The sequence below is a fragment of the Gorilla gorilla genome, chromosome 8 (assembly GCF_029281585.2).
Source record: "Gorilla gorilla gorilla isolate KB3781 chromosome 8, NHGRI_mGorGor1-v2.1_pri, whole genome shotgun sequence".
In the NCBI taxonomy this organism is placed as follows: Eukaryota; Metazoa; Chordata; class Mammalia; order Primates; family Hominidae; genus Gorilla; species Gorilla gorilla.
Window position 1 is genome coordinate 111,872,147 of NC_073232.2, and position 23,384 is coordinate 111,895,530.

The 23,384-nt window shown below is 44.3% G+C and overlaps 1 protein-coding gene and 1 non-coding gene across 6 annotated transcripts in view; one reads left to right on the forward strand and one right to left on the reverse strand.

The window, feature by feature from the left end:
- The first annotated feature begins 1,929 nt into the window (after nt 1-1,929).
- Nucleotides 1,930-2,030, forward strand: LOC115936148 (small nucleolar RNA U13). Its single transcript, XR_004071725.2, has one exon. It is a non-coding gene; the product is annotated as a small nucleolar RNA U13 (small nucleolar RNA).
- An 8,599-nt stretch (nt 2,031-10,629) lies between these two features.
- The window catches only part of SLC25A28 (solute carrier family 25 member 28), a 48,799-nt gene continuing 36,044 nt past the window's right edge, over nt 10,630-23,384 (reverse strand). Inside the window, exons 1-4 of one of the 5 annotated variants that reach the window (XM_063710407.1) lie at nt 20,652-22,044; nt 13,804-14,032; nt 12,651-12,707; nt 10,630-11,474 (exon numbers count right to left, since the gene is read on the reverse strand). In XM_063710407.1, coding sequence (XP_063566477.1) covers nt 10,957-11,474; nt 12,651-12,707; nt 13,804-14,026 — 798 coding nt within the window. In that variant the 5' untranslated portion in view covers nt 14,027-14,032; nt 20,652-22,044 and the 3' untranslated portion in view covers nt 10,630-10,956. Of the gene's footprint in view, nt 11,475-12,650; nt 12,708-13,265; nt 13,701-13,803; nt 14,033-19,845; nt 20,142-20,163; nt 20,559-20,651; nt 22,045-23,384 lie in introns of those variants that run through there. The other 4 variants (XM_019034839.4, XM_055352733.2, XM_055352732.1 and 1 more) reach the window with 4 other exon arrangements.

Genomic DNA, 23,384 nt, shown 5'->3' on the forward strand with positions numbered 1-23,384 from the left:
ATGTCACTGGTGGGGAAATGCTTAGAAAGAAAGGGCAATCCTGAGTTTGCTTCAAGGTACAGATTTGCTCCCACATTTCTCTTTTATTTTCCTTTGGTTTCTGTTCCCTCTGCATTTATGTGCATGCTCAGCAGTGGACATATAAGATAAAGAAGATCCTGTCTGTCCTGAGAGTCTCACAGTCTGGCAGAACTTCCTACCCCACTAGTGGGAAGCCTCTTAGAGGGTCCCTGGATTCCTGCTCTTCTCTATTGTGCTCCTAAATTTTGAGGTTAAAGATCATTTTAAGAATCTTTACCTGACTTCAAACTATACTACAAGGCTACAGTAACCAAAACAGCATGGTACTGGTACCAAAACAGAGATATAGATCAATGGAACAGAACAGAGCCCTCAGAAATAACGCCACATACCTACAACTATCTGATCTTTGACAAACCTGAGAAAAACAAGCAATGGGGAAAGGATTCCCTATTTAATAAATGGTGCTGGGAAAACTGGCTAGCCATATGTAGAAAGCTGAAACTGGATCCCTTCCTTACACCTTATACAAAAATCAGTTCAAGATGGATTAAAGATTTAAACGTTAGACCTAAAACCATAAAAACCCTAGAAGAAAACCTAGGCATTACCATTCAGGACATAGGCGTGGGCAAGGACTTCATGTCCAAAACACCAAAAGCAATGGCAATAAAAGACAAAATTGACAAATGGGATCTAATTAAACTAAAGAGCTTCTGCACAGCAAAAGAAACTACCATCAGAGTGAACAGGCAACCTACAACATGGGAGAAAATTTTCGCAACCTACTCATGTGACAAAGGGCTAATATCCAGAATCTACAATGAACTCAAACAAATTTACAAGAAAAAAACAAACAACCCCATCAAAAAGTGGGCGAAGGATATGAACAGACACTTCTCAAAAGAAGACATTTATGCAGCCAAAAAACACATGAAAAAATGCTCATCATCACTGGCCATCAGAGAAATGCAAATCAAAACCACTATGAGATATCATCTCACACCAGTTAGAATGGCAATCATTAAAAAGTCAGGAAACAACAGGTGCTGGAGAGGATGTGGAGAAATAGGAACACTTTTACACTGTTGGTGGGACTGTAAACTAGTTCAACCATTGTGGAAGTCAGTGTGGCGATTCCTCAGGGATCTAGAACTAGAAATACCATTTGACCCAGCCATCCCATTACTGGGTATATACCCAAAGGACTATAAATCATGCTGCTATAAAGACACATGCACACGTATGTTTATTGCGGCATTATTCACAATAGCAAAGACTTGGAACCAACCCAAATGTCCAACAATGATAGACTGGATTAAGAAAATGTGGCACATATACACCATGGAATACTATGCAGCCATAAAAAATGATGAGTTCATGTCCTTTGTAGGGACATGGATGAAATTGGAAACCATCATTCTCAGTAAACTATCGCAAGAACAAAAAACCAAACACCGCATATTCTCACTCATAGGTGGGAATTGAACAATGAGATCACATGGACACAGGAAGGGGAATATCACACTCTGGGGACTGTTGTGGGGTGGGGGGAGCGGGGAGGGATAGCATTGGGAGATATACCTAATGCTAGATGACGAGTTAGTGGGTGCAGCGCACCAGCATGGCACATGTATACATATGTAACTAACCTGCACAATGAGCACATGTACCCTAAAACTTAAAGTATAATAAAAAAAAAAAAAAAAAAAAAAAAGAATCTTATGAAAGTTATGGATTCTCTACCCTTGCTCCAAAGGCAGACATATTCAATATTTTGCATAAAACTCCGGGGGGTTTATAGACCCGGTGAAGCCCATCCACAAAATCCACAAGCTCCATTAAAAAAATCAACAAGGATGAGAAGGGGGAAGAAACTTAGAATGGAATACAAATAGAAACAAATGCATCCTTTTTTAGCCCATGAACATGATGATTTGGGTATTCACACACATGTGAGATGTGCCTCCTTCAAACCTTAAGACATCAGCATGTTACCTGACGTGAAAAAAAGGAAATGAACTTAACTCATTTTAAATAACTCTATTTTAAACAAATAATATTGCGATGCTGAAGGGAGGATAAAACCAAATAAACAAGCCCAACAAATATTTAATTCTAGTTAGAAGGAGTTTTTTCTGTAGTGATATGGGTCAGCAATTCTGAAATACCTTTTGTGTGCTGTAGAGTTGGGCAAATGGGAAAATGTACTGAGGATATTGGAAGCTAGTTCTTGCTGTTGGAGAGGAGAGTTATAAATATGGAGAAAGGGAGGACTAAAATGAATTTTGTGGTGTTGAGATGGAACTGGAGGTATCTATATGAATCCATGATTGTGTGTGTGTGTGTGTGTCTGTGTGTACAGATGTAGAAATTAAGATAAAATATGTATATTTCTTAGCTCTGTGGGCTAAAGGGCCTAGAAGTAGACACTACAGTAGCATTGAGTATACCTGGCACTTGGATCTTGGTTTCTAAATACCATTTTGTACTAAAAAAAACAAAAAACTAGGGCTCCTTGGAGAAATGGCTAATTCTAGGACTGAGAGGGGGAAAGTACAAGATAAGCTTAGAATATCGTGTTGTGCCAGAAAGCAAGGAAGTGCTTTTTAAAAAATGGAGATATAGAAAAAGGACACAGGAATCAGAAGGGACCCCCATTGGCCAAATCTGGGACTATTCGAACATCAGAATAAATAATGGTAATTATTTATTATCATCACAGTGGTATTATAGCACAATATTACAGTGGTAATATCACTATAGAATAGCCATAGAATAAAATAATCTATGAGCTCATACGAATATAAATAAATAAAAGAGAAGGGATAGCTCTCTCTTATAGCAGAAATGATAGCATCAGAATATCATCTTTGTGCAACCATGATTTAGACAAGAATTATCAATGGATGCTAAAACTAGTGGATAGAAGTTTGATAAAGAAGAGGATATGTACATAGATTCAGAGCACCCCCATGAAAATAACTTATTGATTACAAAGGGAAAATTAGTAACTCCATGGTGAGTTCCTCTGATGAACACAACCATAACCATTTAATCACAGTTAACAATACCAATAAAGGGATGCACTGACCTCACTGCCTTGAAAAGGACTCCATATCATTTCTATGGTACACCTGCCAAAACTGTATAACCTTAATCTAATTATGAGGTAGCATCAAACAAACCAAACTGAAGGGCATTCTACATAACAACTGGCCTGTAATCTAAAAACAAACAAAAAAATCAAGTTCATGAAAGATAAGGGAAGGCTGAGAACCTGATCTAGATGAAAGAAGATTAAAGAGATATGAACAGTAAATGCAATGTGTGATCCTGAATTGGATGCTGGATCAGAAAAAAACCAGCTATGAAGGACATTATTGGAGCAATTGGTGAAATTTAAATATAAACTATAGCTCAGATAAGCATTTTGTATCAATGTTACAAATTCTCTGATTTCCATAAATGGGTTGGGGTTATGTAAGAGAAATTTTTTTTTTTTTTTTTTTTTTTCGAGACGGAGTCTCGCTGTGTCGCCAACGCTGGATGGAGTGCAGTGGCGCGATCTCAGCTCACTGCAAGCTCCACCTCCCGGGTTCGCGCCATTCTCCTACCTCAGTCTCGCGAGTAGCTGGGACTACAGGCGCCCGCCACCAGGCCCGGCTGATTGTTTTGTATTTTTAGTAGAGATAGGTTTCACCGTGTTAACCAGGATGGTCTCGATCTCCTGACCTCGTGATCCGGCCGCCTAGGCCTCCCAAAGTGCTGGGATTACAGGCGTGAGCCACCACGCCCGGCCGAGAAAATTCTTGTTCTTAGGAAATACTGACATATTTATGGATAAAGGGGGCATAAATAGTTCAGAAAAAATATGTGTATGCACGTATATGGATTGATAGAAAGACAATAGATCAAACGGGGCAAAATTATAGCAATTAGTGAATCTGGTAAAGAATATACTGTTTTTGCAACTTTTCTGTAAAAGTGTGAAATTATATAAAAATTTAAAAGTAGATAAAAAGAGTATTTGCTCTAAGCTGGAGCTCTTTTTTTTGGAGACAGAGTCTCGCTCTATCATGCAGTGGTGGCATGGTGTGCAGTGGTGCGACCTTGGCTTAATGTAACCTCCTGGGGTCAAGAGATTCTCATGCCTCAGCATCCTGAGTAGCTGGGACTACAGGCATGTGCCACCATGCCCGGCTAATTTTCATATTTTAGTAGAGAAGGGGTTTCACTATATTGGCCAGGCTGGTCTCAAACTTCTGACCTCAGATGATCTGCCCACCTCAGCCTCACAAAGCGCTGGGATTACAGGCACAATCCTACCATGCCCAGCTAAGCTGGAACTCTTTTTTTTTTTTTTTTTTTTTTTTGAGATGGAGTCTCGCTCTGTCGCCCAGGCTGGAGTGCAGTGGCTTGATCTCTGCTGACTGCAAGCTCTGCCTCCCAGGTTCACGCCATTCTCCTGCCTCAGCCTCCCGAGTAGCTGGGACTAGAGGCGCCCACCACCACACCCGGCTAATTTTTTTTTTTTGTATTTTTAGTAGAGACGGGGTTTCACCATGTTAGCCAGGATGGTCTCGATCTCCTGACCTCGTGATCTGCCCGCCTCGGCCTCCCAAAATGCTGGGATTACAGGCGTGAGCCACTGCGCCCGGCTGCTAAGCTGGAACTCTTATATATTGCTGGAGGGAATTCAAATTGCTACGACCTCTTTGGAACATCGGTAATGTCTTCCAAGGCTAAACACATATATCCCTGTCACCCAGCAAGTTTGCTTTCATATTTAACCAATGGAAAAGAGTGCTTCTTTCCGCTAAAGGACAGGTACAAGAATGTTTATAGCAGTAAAAACTGGAAATAGTGAAACACTGGAAGCAACCTGTGATGGTTAATTTTATGTATACTTGGCTAGGCAATGGTGCCTAGTTGTTTGGTCAAATGTTAGTCTGGATGTTATTGTGAAATATTTTATAGAGGTGATTAACATTTACAATCAACTAACTTTAGGTAAGAGGAATTATCCATAATGGCCTCATCCAATCTGTTGAAGGCCTTAAAAGCAAAAACTGAGGTTTCCCAGAGAAGAAGGAATTCTGCCTTAAGACTATGACATAGAAACTCTGCCTGAGTTTCCAGCCTCCTGCTCTACAGAACAGCAGAACTTTTGGACTTGCCAGCCCCCACAACCATGTGAGTCAATTTCTTCAAAAAAAAAAAAAAAAATCCCTCCTCTTTCTTTCTCATACATGCATATAATTGGTTACATATAACATATATAATTGGTTCTGTTTCTCTGGAGAACCATGACAAATATACAACCCAAATATGTTTGGGTTGTGTATTAGTCAATGAGAGAATGCATACATAAAATGCATAAATACTCAAACTACACAGCAACGGAAAAGAACAAATTGCTATATGCACACACATAGATGAATCTTACAGACATAATGTTGAGCCAGACACAAAAGAATATATACTGTATGAATTAATGTTTACAAAGTTCAGGAACAAGCAAGACTAAGCTATAATGACAGAAATCAGAATATTGGTTACCTTTGAGGGATGATATTAACTATGAGGGAACACAAAGGAGTCTTCTGTGGTTTTGGAACTGTTGTGTGTCACCGTGGTAGTTACGCAGGAGCAAATATATGTCAAATTTCATCCAGCTGTGCATTTTATGTGTGTTGTTTTCTAAAGAGGTTAAAAGAGAGTACTTATTTTAAATGCTAACTTTCTCCATCCCCTCTATGGCTAAGCTGTAACCTCTATACTGTATATTTCTACATCCATATTGCAGATCCTGAAAATCTACTCGGGCCCCAAATACAATACATGTTCATAATTATATTTCTTATTCCTATCCAAAAAACTGGTTTTCCTTTTAAAATTTGCAAGCCATCCAAGAATCCTCCTTCTCTGTAACCCTGAGTACATCTGATGGCCAAGTGCAGTTGATCAACTTCCTAAATATCCCTCCACTTTGTCTCTTCCTCTCCTTCCCATCGCTGCCTTTGTTTAGGCACCATAATTTCTGCTTGAGTCGCATCATCACCTAGGTGACAACAACACCTAAATTAGTGTTTAAATAACTGAGGACTGTAGCTTTGCCCTACTGATGCATAAAACTGACCATCACATAGGCCTAGCCTCTACTCCAGTGCCCCCATCTGCTCAATCTATGTTTGTGAAATGAAATGGCTCATTTCTAACCCCAGTACCATCATGTTCCAGACAAGTCTTGGTGTCTGACCATGGGAAGCAAGTAGTAATCGTGCATCCATTATGTGCAGTGCAGACAGAGGGTGATTCCAGAAATACATGATTCTGGATTTTAATCTAGAGAGACAAAACAGTCAGATAAGTGCAAGACAACCTACAGGTAAGTTCCCACATGAATGTCTAAACCATCGTCAGGTGCTTTTCATCTTGTAACAATTTTTCTCAGGTTCATCTTTGTTTAAATTATGACAGTAGCCCCTCTGCTAGAGTCCCTGTCTCTAGCTCAGGCTCTCCCTGTTCCAGGGTCTCCTGTATCTGGGCTGCTGGTTGAATTGTCCTCAGATATTACTTCAGATTTTTACTCAGCAACCACCTGCTCAAGAACCACAAGAGCTCCTCATTAGCTGCCAAGGCAAGTCTAAACTCTTTTGCCTAGCTTTCAGGATCTCCATGCTCTGACCCCTCCCAGGGTGATATGACAGCTGTCTTAATATTTTTGAAGGGCTGTCAGAGAGAAGGATTAGTCTGATTCTGTGCTGCCCCAGCAAGCAGAAGGTACTATCACAGGTGGAAATTACAGAAAGATTTAAGTGCCTTGAAGTGTAAACATTTTCCATTCTACTTAGGGTGGCAGAGGTGGTGGTGGCAGTGGTGGCAATAAAGGGAATACTGTGTGTGACTCCAACAGAACTTGTTCTCCACTTACCAGTCTAAGATTCCAGGAAATAACAAAATACTGCACATCCAGTATGTTGATGTATATATCATTATTTTTTCTATGTATAATTTTTTTATAATTTTCAAAAATGAGATCTCACTATAACCAATTTCTTTCACATAACAGAATACAGTGTCTATCTTTCTGCATCATTAAATTTTCTTCCATCATCTCAGTATAAATGGCATGCCACATTTCATTGTATGAATGTTCAATAATATCAATAGCTTATTCAATAAGTCCCCTGTGGCACTTTTTTTTTTTTTTTTTTTGAGACAGAGTCTTGATCTGTCACCCAGGCTGGAGTGCAGTGGCACCATCTTGGCTCACTACAACCTTCGCCTCCTAGGTTCAAGTGATTCTTGTGCCTCAGCCTCCCGAGTAGCTGGGACTACAGGTGCATGCCACCACCCTGGCTAATTTTTGTATTTTTAGTAGAAATGGGGTTTCACTATGTTGGCCAGGCTGGTCTTGAACTCCTGGGCTCAAGTGATCTGCCTGCCTTGGCCTCTCAAAGTGCTGGGATTACAGGCTCGAGCCACCATGCCCGGCCCCCTGTGGCACCTTTATAATATCAGAAACATTGCTATGGGTAGGTAGAATCTGAATGATCAAAAGGAGAGTAGATAGGTTGGTGGAGAGAGAAAGTTCAGAGTGGTGAGACAGTCTGGCACCATCTCCTGACAGGCACTGAAGATATCTGGCCTGGAGACCAGGACGCAGGTTACAGGATAGTGGGGCTGAGGCTGGCCCTGAGCACATCTAGAGCTAGGAGGCTTCTTAGAGGTCATCTTGCTTTGCAACCCTCCAGGAGTTCAACTTCACTGTACAGCATCCCTGGCAGGGCTGACCAACCCCAGCTCCTGTATTTGAGAGCTCGCTGCTGTGCAAGGCTATCCGTGTCATTGCTGTCAAAGCTCTGTCTGTTAGAAGGTCAAGTTCTCTGGGTAATGGGATTCGAAGTATTTTCTTTTTATCTGTGCTTTCTAAATTTTATGAAATTAGCATGATTCAACTTTTATTGGCTTTTATGAAAGTATTTTTTAATTCTATTCATCAAAGCCACCTTCTTCTCTGTTTACTCTGACCTACACTTATCTTTCCTGTCTCTAAATCTCATTGTTAATTTCTGTATAATCCAGTACATGTCTCTATAGTGTCTTGTGTTATTATAAGTTTGTTTCACTCATGTTGGTCTCAGCTCTCCAATGAAGAACATTTTCCTCTGGCCAAATTGTGACTTATTTTCTCATTTTCCCTGACACATAGCACTGTGCAGGAATTGGCCACTTGATGATGGCTTGGTACTGGATTCTCCAGGTGTCACATGAACTACCTGGCTCTCCACAGAGGCTCTGGATCTGGGGATGTCCCCTAACACCCACAGTTCTCCTGGGTCTGCTGAGCCCCTTGGAGATGACCCAGGTGTCCAGTCACTGGCATTGCTAATGTTCAACCTGTCACATTATTCTGCCTCTATCTCCTCTTTGACCTCTAGTGACTGGGCCAAGAGACCTGCAGAACCTAGTGTCCTGTCCAGATTCCAAACTAAATGTCCTCCAGTAGCTACAGCACAACTGGAGGCTGGAAGATCACTTTTGTATTCTTTTCTCATTATTTGTGAACAGCATTAGAGCTGAGGTGGTCTCTAGCCGCCACCAATCTTTAAGAAATTACCCCGCATTCCATTCTTGAAAAATAAGCCTTATTGCCATTGTGCCTACTCTGTGTCAGATACCATGCCAGACAGCTCTGCAAAGCCGACCGCAGAGACTAGGTCCTGACAGCCATCCCTTTGCTCTCTTGCTCAGTCCATACTGGGAGGCAGCTACTCAATTATATTTTTATTAGCAAACCCTCTGAAATGACCTTTACAATGATATCATCACACTCTTTTTACTCAGCAACCACCGCTTAGCACTATTAATCTCTCCTCTCCACGCTAAATCAGAGGGGCAGCATAGCCTACTTAAATAAGGGTTAGGAGACCCTGCTGGTTTCTCGACAGTGTTTTTTCAAGTGCATTCAGACATGATTCTCCATAGATATTGAAGGGCTGTCAGGTGGGAGGAGGACGAGATCTACTCTGTGACCAAATCCTATTGCTTCTACAACCCTAACATGGCTCCCGGCTCCATGCCACAGTCCTGCTTCAGACCACCATGCACTTGCCTGGATTACCGCAGCAGCCTCCTAACCAGTTGGCCTGCCTGTCCAGTCTTGCTCCTCTAATCCTTTCTCCAGAAAGCCTAAGTGATCTGTTTAAATTGTAAATCTGATCACACCACACCTCTGCTTAAAACTCCATAATGCTTTTGCATGGCCTTCAGGATAAATCTAAACTCTGTAGCATTGCTTTGAAGACCCAGTGTCTGCTTGGCTCTCAGGCTGCATGTCTTGCCCAGATTGTTTCAGTCCTACCAAACCACTTGCACACCAAATCCCAAATACTTTTTAATTCTCTTACCTCCAGGTCTTTGCCTAGAACATAACCCCTCCCCTCTTCACCAAGTTAGCTCATTTGCCTTCCAGGTGTCACCTCAGATGTCACTTCCTCCAAATGTCTACCCTGGTCACCCAAGGCTACGCTGGGTATCCTTCTGTCTTCTGAGTATCCTAGGTTTATTCTATCTTCTGTCCTGTCATTTTGTCTTGTAATTGCCTGTTTCCATGTATCTTCCTCTCCAGACAGTAAGCTCCTTGAGGGCTGGGATTGTTTTATCTATCATTGTATTTCCAACACCAGTGCTTGCCACAGAGACACTCAATAGTTAATGAATGAATGACAGATGACCTAACAAGGATAGGTGGAAGACTCAGAGGGGTACATTTCTATGTACTGAAGAACTTGCTAATAACTGGTGATATAAAAAAAAAAAAAAAAAAGAAAGGAACACACTGACCTACCAAGCACAGGGAAAGCCCCATCTCTGAAAAGTCTCCAAGCAGAGCCTAACTGGTCATCAGGCAGGGAGCTTCCTCAGTAGATGGCAGTAGATGTGAGATGCCCTCCACTCATTTCCCATCTGTACGAAGCCACGCTTAGATTCATTCGTGAGGTCAAAACACTTGGGCTGGGGTCCCACTTCTGCACTGACTGTGAGACTTTGGACTAGTCACAGCCTCTGAGCTTTCTTGCTTGTAAAATAGAAATGACACCTGCACTGCCTACTTCAGAGATTTTGTGAGGTTCAAATGAGATCACACATGCTCAAGTACTCTGTGAAAGCCTTAAAATAAAATGAAATGTATTATTTACCACGTAATCTTCAGGACTTGCAGCTTCACTGAATAATTTGAGTTTCACAACTAAAATGGAAAAAAAACCAAGTGCCACATTGTAAAGCACTGCTGCAGGCAGAGCTGCGAATTAGAGCAAAGATCTGCCTCTTCTGTGCTGCGCTACCGCCCTAGGGAAGATAGTGGGGATCTGGAGCATCTGATTGGTTGGGATCTGTCAAGGGCTTGTTGTTCTAGCCATCAGGGAGATTGCTTGGGGCCTACCACTAATGTCTTAAATTGTCATGAAAATCAGCAGAAAACTACAGACATACTCAATAAACCTTTCCTTTGGGTCCCTTGATTTATGCTTAAAGGAAAGTCAAGAACAGTTAACAGCATTTCACTTCCCCTTTAGCAAGACAAACCCAATGAAACCATTTAATTTAAAGGCTTTTTATTAGGAACCAGGGGAATGAGCTGCTTATCCCTCTATAACAGTCTAGAGCAGGTCATCAGGCCCAGGATGGAGAGAGGTTATCAAAGGTGCTGTGGTGTGCTTTGCTGCACGTGCTTAGGGCCTGGAAGGAAAGGTGGTGGCAACAGAGGTTGGCAGGAACTGGTGTTAGTCAAAACACCAAAATCCTGGGGGAGAGCCCCTCTACCTTCCTTCTAACTCCACTTGAGGTGGGAGCATTCCAGGAGACAGAGAACGTGAGCAGGATGCAGCAGTGTCATCTGAACCCCTGGCTTCGTTCAGTGCTACTTCACTTGCCAGCCCTCCACTCTTCTTGCCTTTTAGTGATTAGGTATTTGAAGAACTCATACACAGACCATGCGATGGCTGTGGAGGGGATCTGGTAAATTACTCTAGCCTGCACCCCTCGGAAGTAGGCGGTCACCCCACCTACTTGATATACCGTCCTGAAGGCACTAGCCATGCCTGTGATATGTCCTGTAATGTGTGAGTTCAAAGCCAAGGACTCCTGGGTGTTGAGCAGTGTTTTGCAAACGTCCAGTGGGGTTGTGGCTGCGGCAGCTACAGCTCCTGCACAAGCTCCAGAGAGGACGTGGGAGCTTGGGTTGTACCGTCTCTGGGGGTTAAAGTGCTCCTGCAGGAATTCATAGGTCATGAAGTGAATGGCTTGGAAAGGAACGTTCATGGTCAGCTGGGTGGTGTAGCTGCGGTAAAAGGCCCCGGCCCCTTCATTTTGCCACACTGCCCGTACACAGTCTGTCACCCGGTGGTATGGTGAGTTGTACATCTGCATCCTCTGCTTGACCACTAGTAGTGCCATCAACAAGGAAGGAAATGGTGACAGCAGCCAACCGGTGATGGAGAGTATCCAGATTCAGAGTCCCAAGTCAGCAGATCAGCCAATGGAATAGAGAGAGAAAAAAGTATGAGTGAGCTGCTGGCTAACCTGAGAAGTCAGCTTCCCTTTTTTGAGGGGAAGGAGTAGGCAGAGGGTTGGTAACGAGTCAAAAAACAATAAACCCACTTCCATCAGGACTTCTGTAAAGCCAGCCAGTTCGCACACAGGACATATCTACGGTTTGGGAGCTTCAGAGAGTCTTCTTGAACTAAGTACGTATCTCTGATCTTACCCTCTAACAATTCCCAACAAGAAATGACTCCATGATAGTGATCATCACGAACACAGGCCCCTAACAATCCCAATCCTCACATACAAAGAGCACCTAACTTTTAAAATGTGAGATGGTGATCCTCCTAGAGGGGAGGAGACAGAAGTTCTACCAAAGAAAAGATTCTTAGCCAAAAAGAGTTGGCTTTAGTCTTCAACCACTTCCCACTCCCTCAAGTAGATAACATGGTGTGAGCTCTGTGGAGCTTCAGCTTAGCTTTGGCTCTTTCCACCCCATGGCCTTGCCCAGACAGAAAATGAACGTGGCAACAATGCTATCCCTTCACATTTGCTCATCCTCACATGGAGAATGTTTTTGGAGAATTTTCCTCCGACTGAAAAGCCAAGATCCCAGCAGAAATGCAGGGACTGAGTTCTACGATTTAACCTTTCACTCCTATCCCAACTAGCTTCATTCCAATAAGAAAGGCAATATATTTAAGTGTCAATTCCTGCAAATCATGAGGGGAAAAAAAAAGTCAGAATCCATCTTCACCTCTTTGAAGAAAAATGAATCTGCTAAACTTTCAGGACAGATCAAATCTACGACAAAGGAGACTCCCAGGAAAGCCCAAAAACAGGCCACATGGAGACATCTTTTTCTAGGGAAGCCCCAGGGATTAGTAAAATCCCAGTGAATCTGCTTCCTGTCCAAGAGGGTGCCTCGTAAGTACCAAAAACATGGAGGGAGCACCCTCTAGTGGTAAAACAAGGTAACAGGATTTCCCACCAAAACTGATGTGCTCTTTCTTCTGCAAACTGGAAAGAAATACAGGTGCAGCTGCCCACAGAGTGATAGGTTGAGGAATCATTACCTTCCGCAGGGTTCATGGCTGCATCATGAAGTAATGTTGCCACACACCCGGCCGCACCTGCAAACAAGAAAACAACTGCCACATGTAAGGCCAAGAGAGCTGACCAACTCATTGAGGTCCCCCAGTGAAGGGGAGTGGCTGTGCTACACTACAGCGGGGAAAAGTAACGTTAAGAGCTAGTCCAAAAGATGGGGACCCACTGCTCCTAAACTCCTGTTTAAGAAGGTAAAGTATCTGTTCCCACCAACTTTGTAAGGTCACTAATGTATTCCACATCCATGATAGGAAGGCCAGCTCAAGTCTTATCAATAAAGATCATTCTGAGAATAAATGCAGCTCACACCCCAGACAAGAAGCAGATACACTGCTGCCCAGGGATGCCAGCACATCACCTGCCACCAGTGGAGGAAGATACGGAGGCCAGGTGGTCAGATATCACAGAACCTCACTACAGAATCCCACCTCTGTGCTGCCGCAGAACCCATTTGCAGAGCCTAACATTTGTCTACAAAGATCTTTCGTTCAGGTCCTGAACTACTCTACCCCTCATCCTCTCGACACTCAACTTGGTTTCCAGCCAGTCCTAAAGCCCTAGGCTGCTATCCTTTCTCTTACTTCCACACAACCTTCTGGTTTCTTCATGCAGTTCCTTGGCCCCACCCCCATTCACTTTGTCATGAGGCTTTGTCATGTTCTCAACACAAACTGCCTCTGGTGAGTTGGGATCCTGAAAAGGTGAGGCGAAAAGCAGGGGCTTCATTAGTATCTTCCTTGGGTGGCTGGCTGGGTCGCCTCCAATCCTGCCCTAAGGAGCAGGACACCACCCAACTATCAAACATAGACTGGGGGTAGTTCAGTGTGTCTCCACATTACCAGGGCATTAGAAGTTGATGCCAGGGAGATGAGAGGAACAAGTCAAGCTGGTAGGTAAGGGAGGATACTGTAACCCTTTGTTGAGGTGCCCCAAAGGAAAAGGCAGGGTTGAAGCGGCCCGTTGTCTGAGAACATCAGGTTTGGAAGTCCCTCCCTTATAATCTGGCCTATCCCAGCCCAAAGCTTCAGCTCCAAACCATGCTGAGACTGGAAAGCACTGACAGCAGCAAAGCCCAAAGAGTTGGGAAAGTGGGGGAACCAGCACAGGAAGGCTCAATACCATTGGCAATATGGCTATTGCCCCCAGGGTGGATTACATCACTCAATGTCTTTTTTAACTTTTCGTAGCAGGCAAAATAAAGGGCGTGGGCAGGCCCTGCGCCTGTTGCTGTGACGTTCAGCCCCCTCATGGGCCTCCATAGGCCCTCCGTTCTTATAATCCTCCAGAGGGCCTCCAACACATTGCGATAGCGGGCAGCTGGGTCAGGCTGTAGACTCTGCATCCGGGTCTGAAATTACAGCAAGGAGAAGCGCAATGTCAGCAATGCCAACTTCTCGCCCCACCTCAACACACTGGGCAGACCTTCTACATGGAACTGTGCCAATCTGTGAGAGGGATATCTGGCTTTCAGCTTATTTCCAATCTATAGCTGATCTTTCCTCTAAGCCTTGGACCTTTCTTTTTCTAGTCATCTATGACCCTAAGAATGGAACACCATTATTTTCCCTGAAAAAATAATCCCACCTATTGCTAAGTGTCCTGGTACTCCAAAATGATTCAGAGACCCGGCAACAAATATCAAGCCTGTGTTTCAGAAGTTGCTTTTGTGCCTTAATACACTCAAGCTGACAGTTCTTTACAAATGGATTCTAAACTCCAGTATTTACTGTCTATGACATACTTTATGCTGTATACCTAAAGAGTGCCCCTGGCCCTGCTTCATGACCACACACTGAGGGGCGGCTAATTTTTTTATACTTTTTCAGACTATCTGGCAATGGTGGCTGGGTCTACACAGAGTCTTGGCAGAAGCAGCATTCTTAATAGATGCTTTTATTTCTTGGGAAAGAAATTTTACCCTGAAACTGCAAAGGTGGGAGTGTCTAGCTAGAAACCAATCTAGTCTCCAATCCTGAAGGGCCCTTCCAGATTTCTAATTTAAATTGATTGAATCCCAAAATCAGCATTAGCAAATAAAATCAGTCTCAGTGAAACATAATCCTTGGAATCTCTCTAAAGGATTTGATGACTGGAATAAAAGCGTAGGGTAGACACTTTGTATGATGTTCCTGGACAAAGTTTTGTTGAAATTTGGGAAATTAATCTTATTCGAAACACCTCCCTAAATTAGACCTTTTCTGAAGAGTGTGTCTCCCCAGGAAAATTTCTCATCTACTGACCCAATTCAAGGTAAAGTAACATGGAAACTAATAGTTAATATAAAATCAATGTCTAAAAAGAAAAATCAATGTCTGGTGCCTGACACACAATAAGCACTTCTGATTTGTTTGCTAAATGAATGAATCTTTTGTCACATAACTGTATCAGCTACAATCACTGGTGAGCCAATGGAAGCAAGTGATGCCCAAGTACAGTTTAAATTTCTGCATCAATCTAATCACTAGATTCTATTTGGACTTAAAAGCTTGAACCTTCGGCCAGGCACGGTGGCTCACATCTGTAATCCCAGCACTTTGAGAGGCCAAGGCGAGCAGATCACCTGAGGTCAGGAGTTCGAGACCAGCCTAGCCAACATGGTGAAACCCCGTCTCTACTAAAAATACAAAAAAAATTAGCCGGACATGGTGGTGTGCACCTGTAATCCCAGCTACTCAGGAGGCAGGAGAATCGCTTGAACCTGTGAGGCGGAGGTTGTAGTGAGCCTTCGCTGGTTTGAGCCACTGCACGGCAGCCTGGGCAACAAGAGCAAAACTCCATCTCAAAAAAAAAAAAAAAAAAAAAAAAGCTTGGACCTTCCTCTTGGCCAACTGGAATCCAAGAGTAATACCTTTCCTCAAGAGCATGGGAGAAAAGAAACTAACCAGATGAACAGGTCCCGGTTAGCTGCAAGCAATCCACATTCCTCTGGTTATTTTCTCCTGCCTGCTACCAACAAAAAACCGGAAGCTTAAAAGGTTAGTTACTGGATGTTCAATCAGAAATACTCTACACAGTATCACTTATCACAATTTGACACATTCTTTCCTACTTCCCCCCACAAAACCTCATGTATTTCCAATAAAGGGTTTGTTTACTGATCTTTCACATCACACAAGGCATATAAAATCCAGCAGAAGAGTTGTTCATACAGACTACGGGTCAAATGCTGGCTAGAGCTACTAATAAGCAAAGATAAATTGAGCCTCTTAGCTTATCGTGTTTCCATGCATTTATTCAAAATTGATCTTGTATAGGGGGAATGTTCAGCAATTGCATTGCTCTGCTGCAGTCAGTGGTGTATTTGGCTACCAATTCTGAACGGTTTGGCTTCGGAGGCCTGGAACTCCTCACCCCCAAGAGAAAACCGGACTGTGGGAAGCTACTTTGAACGTTCTATATACACATCTAAATCTAACTCAACAATTCTAACTCGATACAAATACACCCTTATGGAGAGGACCTTGGGCATAAGCTATGCCAAATATAAAAATGAATATGGCTCCCCAAATTTGTGGGCCAATAAATCTGCCTTTTACAGAAAGATGAAATATCTAAGTAAGAATTTCTGAAAAACCTCAATATGAAAAACTTCTACCTGGCTTTGGAGAAAAGCCAAACAACCCAGTAGAGAGGTAAGTGGTTTGGTAAAAGACAAGCCACATTTGAGCCAAAAAGCCTGAGTCTGAGCCTCAGCTTTGCTAGTTGTGTGATCTTGGGTATGTCACTTAACCTCTTTAAGCTTCAAAATTGTCATCTATAACATGAGGCCAAGAATGACTGGCTCATAGGGCTGTTGTGGGGATTAAAAGAGATAAGATATGTAAAAGCCATTGGTAATTTATAAGGTGCTAGAAATACAAAGATTTTTATTGTATTCAAAATGATTCTATATTTGTTCATATCTAAGAATTTACAGATCATGGTAGCATTGCCTCCTGTATAAGTCATTTCACAAATATACGTGGGCAACTAACTGTCCTTAGCCACCAATAAATCAGGGTTAATTTTGTATTTTTTGTTTTCCTTTTAAAGTTTCTCTGTGGCTATAATGATTTACATGTCCCACTATTAATCTGAAGGTCATATGTTCAGGGACAAGCTTTACTGTGAAATTCTGTGCCTTGCCTGGTTCTTGTAATCTGCTTTTGGGAAGCTATATGGAAGGCTTGAGAGTCTGATACACTGAGTTCAAATCATAACTGTGCTACTTAAACTGTGTGACCTTGGACAAGTTATATAACTGTTCCCTAAGCCTCCTTTCAACTGTAAAATAATGAAAATGGTTTCTACTTCATGAAGTTGCTTCACAGATTAAATGAATAAATGTATGTAAGGTACTTCAGATAGTGCTTGGCACACAAGATCACTGAATACTTATTACTAGATGCAAGAAAATCAAATAAGCTAATGTTTCCATTTCCTAATCTTTCACAGGTGAATATGTATAGATACCATTTACATCTGGAAATTGGAGATTTATCTCCCTCTGCTCTTCCCCTCTTTATTATATAAGTGGATATCTGCTTTACCACTTCAGAGCCAACAACAGCAGCTTGATGATAGGTGGGTACTTAGCCAGAGGATTTTGAGAAGGGTTCTGACTGTTTTGGGTTGCAGAATGTCCCCATAGATAAAGTTTGGCGCTTGCCTTTGAGGCCCAGAAAAGGAAACTGGGATTTATCTGGGCTCCCAAGCCTCTCCATTATAGCCATGGAAATAGCTGGTTGAATAACCATGATCCAGCAAGGCTACACTGACTTCTCATGGTCCCTCTCAAGGATATTTAAAGTCAACTTGACCCTGATAAGTAGCTGAGGATGGACAGGCCTGCATGCCAAAAGGCAATGTCAGCTTTCATTTGCAAACACTGTGGTTGCCCTTTAGGCTCCAACAACATGGATATCTGCCTCCAGTCTTAAAGACTGGGCTACTTTTCCTCCCCACCATCCACTTATTAAAAGAAGAAGGATAGCTGCTGGGGACAAGCAAACTGGGAAGTCTTTTCTGAAGGAAGAGATTTGAATTTTACTTTCATGCCTGCACAAAAGTGTTTAACATACTCACTGACACTAAATCATACTGGCCTCACCTAGTTCTTCCCTCTAAGTCATTTAAATCCCAGCATTAAGTGCAAGTGGAAATGAGCCTTCTAAAATAAGCTTTCGTATTGTTGACAACTCCTGAGCATTTTTTTCTCAAATCATTATTTCCTTAATGGAGGGCTTTCAGGCATAACTGCTATGTTGTATGACTAATTTTTAAAAACCAAAAATTCCAAAGTTTATGTAAACGAGTAAGAACTGTTCTTCAAAATAGTTACCTTGGAAGGCTACAATTGACTTATTCCAGCAATGCTGTGGTTATGCAAAACCTTTCTGGAACTTCTCTTTCAGAGGTGTTTCCTCAACGGGTTTATAGGCCTCAGAAGTAAAGCAGTCTCCTTGCTTTCCAGTCCCACCTTATTTTGGCGCCAAGCAGTATTACCCATTTTGACCTCCCACTTTATTCACCATATTTGATTCTGAATAGTCTTTGTTCCTGCAAAATCAATTCCATCTTGTCACAGGGCAAAGATTTGCCTCCCTTAAGGACATGCACCCAAATATTCTAGAAGCATTTTTAACAGGGATTTATAAAATGTTTATAGCAACAATAGCACTATGTAAATATATGGAGTAAGGAGATAACCTCCCGTTATGTTATAATGGAACAGTGGTTAAATTGATAAGTTACAGTAATATTTCTAAGACAAATTATTACACTGTATTTTTCAAGCCATTAAATAATTTTCACTGTTTTCATTGATCTGTTTTCCATTCAATACTCATCCAGAAAAACAGCATCCTAAACCCTGCACTCTACTCACAGTCTAAGTCTAGGGAGGTTACTCTGCAGCTAGATTATATTAACTTTTGGATATACGGCATTATTAACTCACAAGTCATTCAACCTAGAGTCTATACATATAATGTGTGCATCTTTTTTATTTGTACTTACTTGTTTTACATTTCAATGTTGTTACTTCTCTCTCATGGATTTTACTGTTTATTTCTACTTCTCCCAATTGACAAGGGCATTTAACATTCTAATGTCCATTTTAGTCAAGTGCATTTACCCCGTTTTCAATGGATATGGCCCTTGTTAGGAGTTACCTTGTGTTAAAATACTCCTGCCAGTTTGCTGTCATTCTCAAAGCTTAATGAGCGCTCCCCCCATTTCCTTATCCACATTCTAATGAAAACATGAAACAGTACTGGAACCAAAGGGAAGTAAAAGGGATCTACTTTGCCTTTCCCAAGTTGATTCTCTCCTCCTTTTGAATACATAACACTTTCCTGATTTGAAGAGAAAACATACATCAAAAAGCTGCCAGGTTACTGTTTGACTATTACCCTTCACATGTAAAGGAGGCATCGGTCTTTGTCATATCAACAGTCCCCTCTAGTTTACCTCTCCCTCAATTCAGTCCTCACCTTTAATGGCTGGCACCTTTACTAATGTACAAGAATAAGAACTGTAAAGAACAATAATCTGTTTCTTTCTTCACCCAGCTTTCTTCAGAAGGACCTGACTTCAGTACACATACATCATCCTGCTTGGTTGTGAATGCAATTAGTTTTACTTTCACAAGAATCGTGTCCTCTTGTTGATCTCATTCCATTTTCTTCATACTTACATCTACTTTCTAATACCGTCACACTTCCTTTCTAGGCAACTTCTCCCTTTTTGCCAACTTCAGGTGGCCAAAGAAATATGCTATCAGTTTCATCTCTCTTGTTTGGAGGCTGATGTGCTCCCTGAACATACAGTCCTAATCCCAGCTCAATTTTCATGTTCAGGAAATAGGTGGGGTATCATGCTTGCTTCACAGAGAAACTGAAACCTATTCCTGAATACGATCTTTCCCACATTACTTCCAGTCTGGAATTCTGCATTCTCACTGCACAATGATTTCCAATCACTCATGTGTTAAGATTTAACATGTAAGTCCTTTATCTAGCTGAGAGATCCCAGATTCGGGTTCCTGCCCCGTCAGTAAGGGAAGATACAGTAAGGAGTTTGTAAAAGCACTAGCCCAGAAAACATCTCAAGCCGTTAGATCCATTTCAGGGTCTGGTTCACGCCAGTTGGCTTCACCTTAACCGAGTTAGTAGCACTTACCTGAGCTTCGGGATACCCCATCCCACCCTATTCCTGTTTAGTCCCAGGTGGGGTCCAGGGCTTTGGCTGACAGATTTTCGATCCTGAGTCCCGATTCAGATTTCACTGACGGTTAGAAATAGGTCCTGGTTCCTGACTGGGATCAACTCCCAGCTGGGACCTTGCTTGAATGGAGTGTCGGTTCGAATCATGTGGTAGTGGCAGGAGCCAGGAAGGAACCCATGTCGGCTCCGGCTCTCAGCCGGGATCCTGGCTCCGGACAAGACCCAGGGGTCGGGTCAGCCCCAGGTCGGGTTCGAAGCCGGGTGCAGGTCTCACCTTGACGCAGTCGATGGGGTACATCACGCAGTGCTCCAGGATCCCTGCCACGGCGCCTGCCACCATGTGCGTGGTGACAGTGGCTCCAGCCGGCAGCGCCTCGTAGTCTGGGCCGGAGTCCGGATCTTGTCGTACCGGGGGCCTGCAGGCCCCGGCCTCCCCGCCGCCGGCCCCCCGGCCCACGCCCCGCTGCAGCCACCCGTCCAGCAGCGCCGACTCCCCGGGGCTCCGCCCGGGCCCTGCCGCCGGCCCCCCCGCCACACCGCCAGCACCCCGCCCCTCCAACTCCATCCACCCGGGCCAGCTGCGGCGCCCACCCCCGCCGCCGCTGCCACCACTGCTGCCGCCGCCCCCCGGCCCCGTAGTGTCCGCCTCAGGCACGGCCCAGAGAGCCCGGGGCCTCCGGCTCCCGCTTGGCCCCGCGGACACGCCCCCCAAGCAACCATTGGTGGAGACGCCAAGTTAGACCCACCCCTTTCCTTACGTACGAAAAATCAGCCGGTAGTATTAGCGAAGTCGCCTGTCATTCCTCCGCCCTGAGGCGTTGCTAGCGCCTACATCCCACCTTTTCCCCTTTGATCTTGGAAGCTTCTTGTTTATTGGCCACTGATTGGCCGACATGTGCGATCAACCCGCCTCTGACTTTTAGAAGGGCGGGAGAAACTTAAGGCTGAACTTTGATAGGCTCAACCACTCTTGATACTTTGACCGCGGCCATTGGCCCGCACCACGTCGGTCCCCGATTGGCTACAGAAAGAGCGACGCGCCCAGGGACTCTAGGGGCCGACTTCGGGCCCCTCACTAGCGCCTGCAGAGCTGCGGTCCCTGTGCGCGGGATCGCGTCGGGGGCGGGGCGGCGACAGGCCTTCAACGTCAAACTGCTGACGGGTGCCGTTACGACTCGCGCTCCAGTGCGCTCCTCAAATTCTGAGACGCGTGGCTGGAGAGCGGGCGGCCCTGGCCCCGGAGAGCCGTGTTCCCGCGGGATCTCGTCGCGGGCGTGAGGCGGGGCCGGCCTGGGCCGGTCATCCCCTGGCTGGCGCGACCCGCAGCCTGTCCGGGAAGCCGTTGCGACATGCGGGCTGGGAACCGCCTCACCTCCAGGGGGGACCGCGGCGGCCCGCTAGACTCTGGTCGGGTCTGGAGTATTGGGCCCTCTGGCCGGACCCGGTGCTCCTCAGGCCCCAGCGCCCGGCACTGAGCCTCGCATCCACATTCGCACAGTAAACCAAACAAGTGTTGAATGAATGAGGTTCCCCGGGCCCCGGCTGTCACTGGGCTTTGCGCCAGGCCAAGAGCCGAAGGCGGGGGAGGAAGATGTCGAAATGGGCGGGATGATTCACAGATGACGGCAGGTGGCGAGGCGGGGCTGGAGGCCGCATCCCAAAGGCAGCAGGGAAGTGCGGCGGCTATGGGGAAGCTCGGACGCACGGCCTGGCAGAGTCTGAAGCATCAGTATTTTGTCCCTGAGCCGGCGCGCTGATGGGTCCCCCGCCTGGCGATGAGGGCTTCTCCCTCCCTCGGGTCAGCCCGGGTCCTGAGAGGCAAAGCCAGCGATTCCCGGCCTTAGGACCTCCTGCGCTAGGGAGCACGGGCGTCTTCTTCCGTTTGCCTTCCCCGAGCGTGTTGGCACAAGTTGCCCGCGGTTTCCAGCTCTGTCTTCTCTGTTTTACCCAGATGATGCAACTGTGGACTTCTCCATCTGTTTATAGGTTTTCCTTGGATAGGAAAGATGTTTTCCTTTTTTCTTTCTGAAGTTTAGCCCTTCTCTGGGCTTCCTTTTTAAAAACTTTTTCTACTCTCTTCAGCAGTTGTTATTAACCTTTGGGTCGCGACCGTTTGGAAAATAATAAAGCTACGAATTCTCTTCTCCTACATCCACCTCCCATCCCCTGTGTGCACTCAAAATTTTGCATGTCATTTCTGCGTTTCAGAGTCCCTGAAGGTGCCATGTGGACACCCTAGGGGTCCATTAACCTGGTTAACCTCTCCCTGGCCGGCGCAGTGGCTCATGCCTGTAACCCCAACACTGTGAAGGCCGAGGTGGGACGATTGATTGAGCTCAGGGGTTCGAGACCAGCCTGGACAACATGGCAAAACCCCGTCTCTACAAAATAAGAAATACAAAAAAGTACAAAAATTCAAAAATTAGCTGGATATGGTGGTGTGCACCTGTAGTCTCAGCTACTTGGGGGAGGATTGCTTGCGCCAGGGAGGTCGAAGCTGCAGTGAGCCGTGTTCATGCCACTACACTCCAGCCGGGGTGACAAAGCAAGACTTTGTCTCAAAAAAATTTTTTTAAAAGGAACTTCTCCCCCACAGCATGTTTAGTCTCTCCTTTTCTCTAGCATATTTAGCTTGAGAAATGAATAGGTCTCACAAAAACCCATTCAATCCTGCTAGAGTACTAATTCCCTTTACTGCCAGATTACTCCACTAATGACCTATCCACCTCTATGTCCTTTCTCTCCTTAAGCTCTTTACATTTTTTACTCTTTTATTCATTGGTCATAAATGACCTTTCCAAATCCATCGGTCTTTTTCCTATTCCCGTTTCTCTTAACAGAGATAACACTTGCCGCCACACCGCATTGGCACTTTTTACTAGCTTCAGAAACCACTCTACCTTTTAGACATCTCAGTCGCTTACACTTCTCTAGCCATTGAAGTGGAACATCCCTAAACGTTTAATGCTTCTTGGTCATCTTTAATACCTTAGAGAACTTTGCCATTCCAAACCAGTTGTCCTCATTGGAACCCTATCTTTATTTCCCTTATTGCATACTTTTAACTGAAATTTCCATGGGAACATTCAGTAATGTTTATTGAGTACCAACTGTGTACTTGAAGCTGGGGATACAGGACAGACATAGTCCATGTTCTCATGGAGCTTTTTAATGATGAGGGTGGGGAGGTGGGACAGAGAAAAATACACAAAAAAATGTCAGCTCTGGATGCTATGCTGATCTTTGAAATAGGGTGGTATGATATAGTGTGACTGGGTGGCTACATTTGTATGGCCAAGGAAGGCCTTTCTGAGGAGACGACATGTATGGTGAGTTCTGAATGATAGGCAGGAGCCAGTCATGACAGACTTGGAGAAGGGCATGCCAGCAGAAGGAACAGTAGGTACGACAACCCTAAGGTGAGAACAAGGTTGGTGCATGAGGAACAGAAAGAAGGCCAGTGTGGCTGGAGCATGGTGAGTGAGTGGGGAGGGG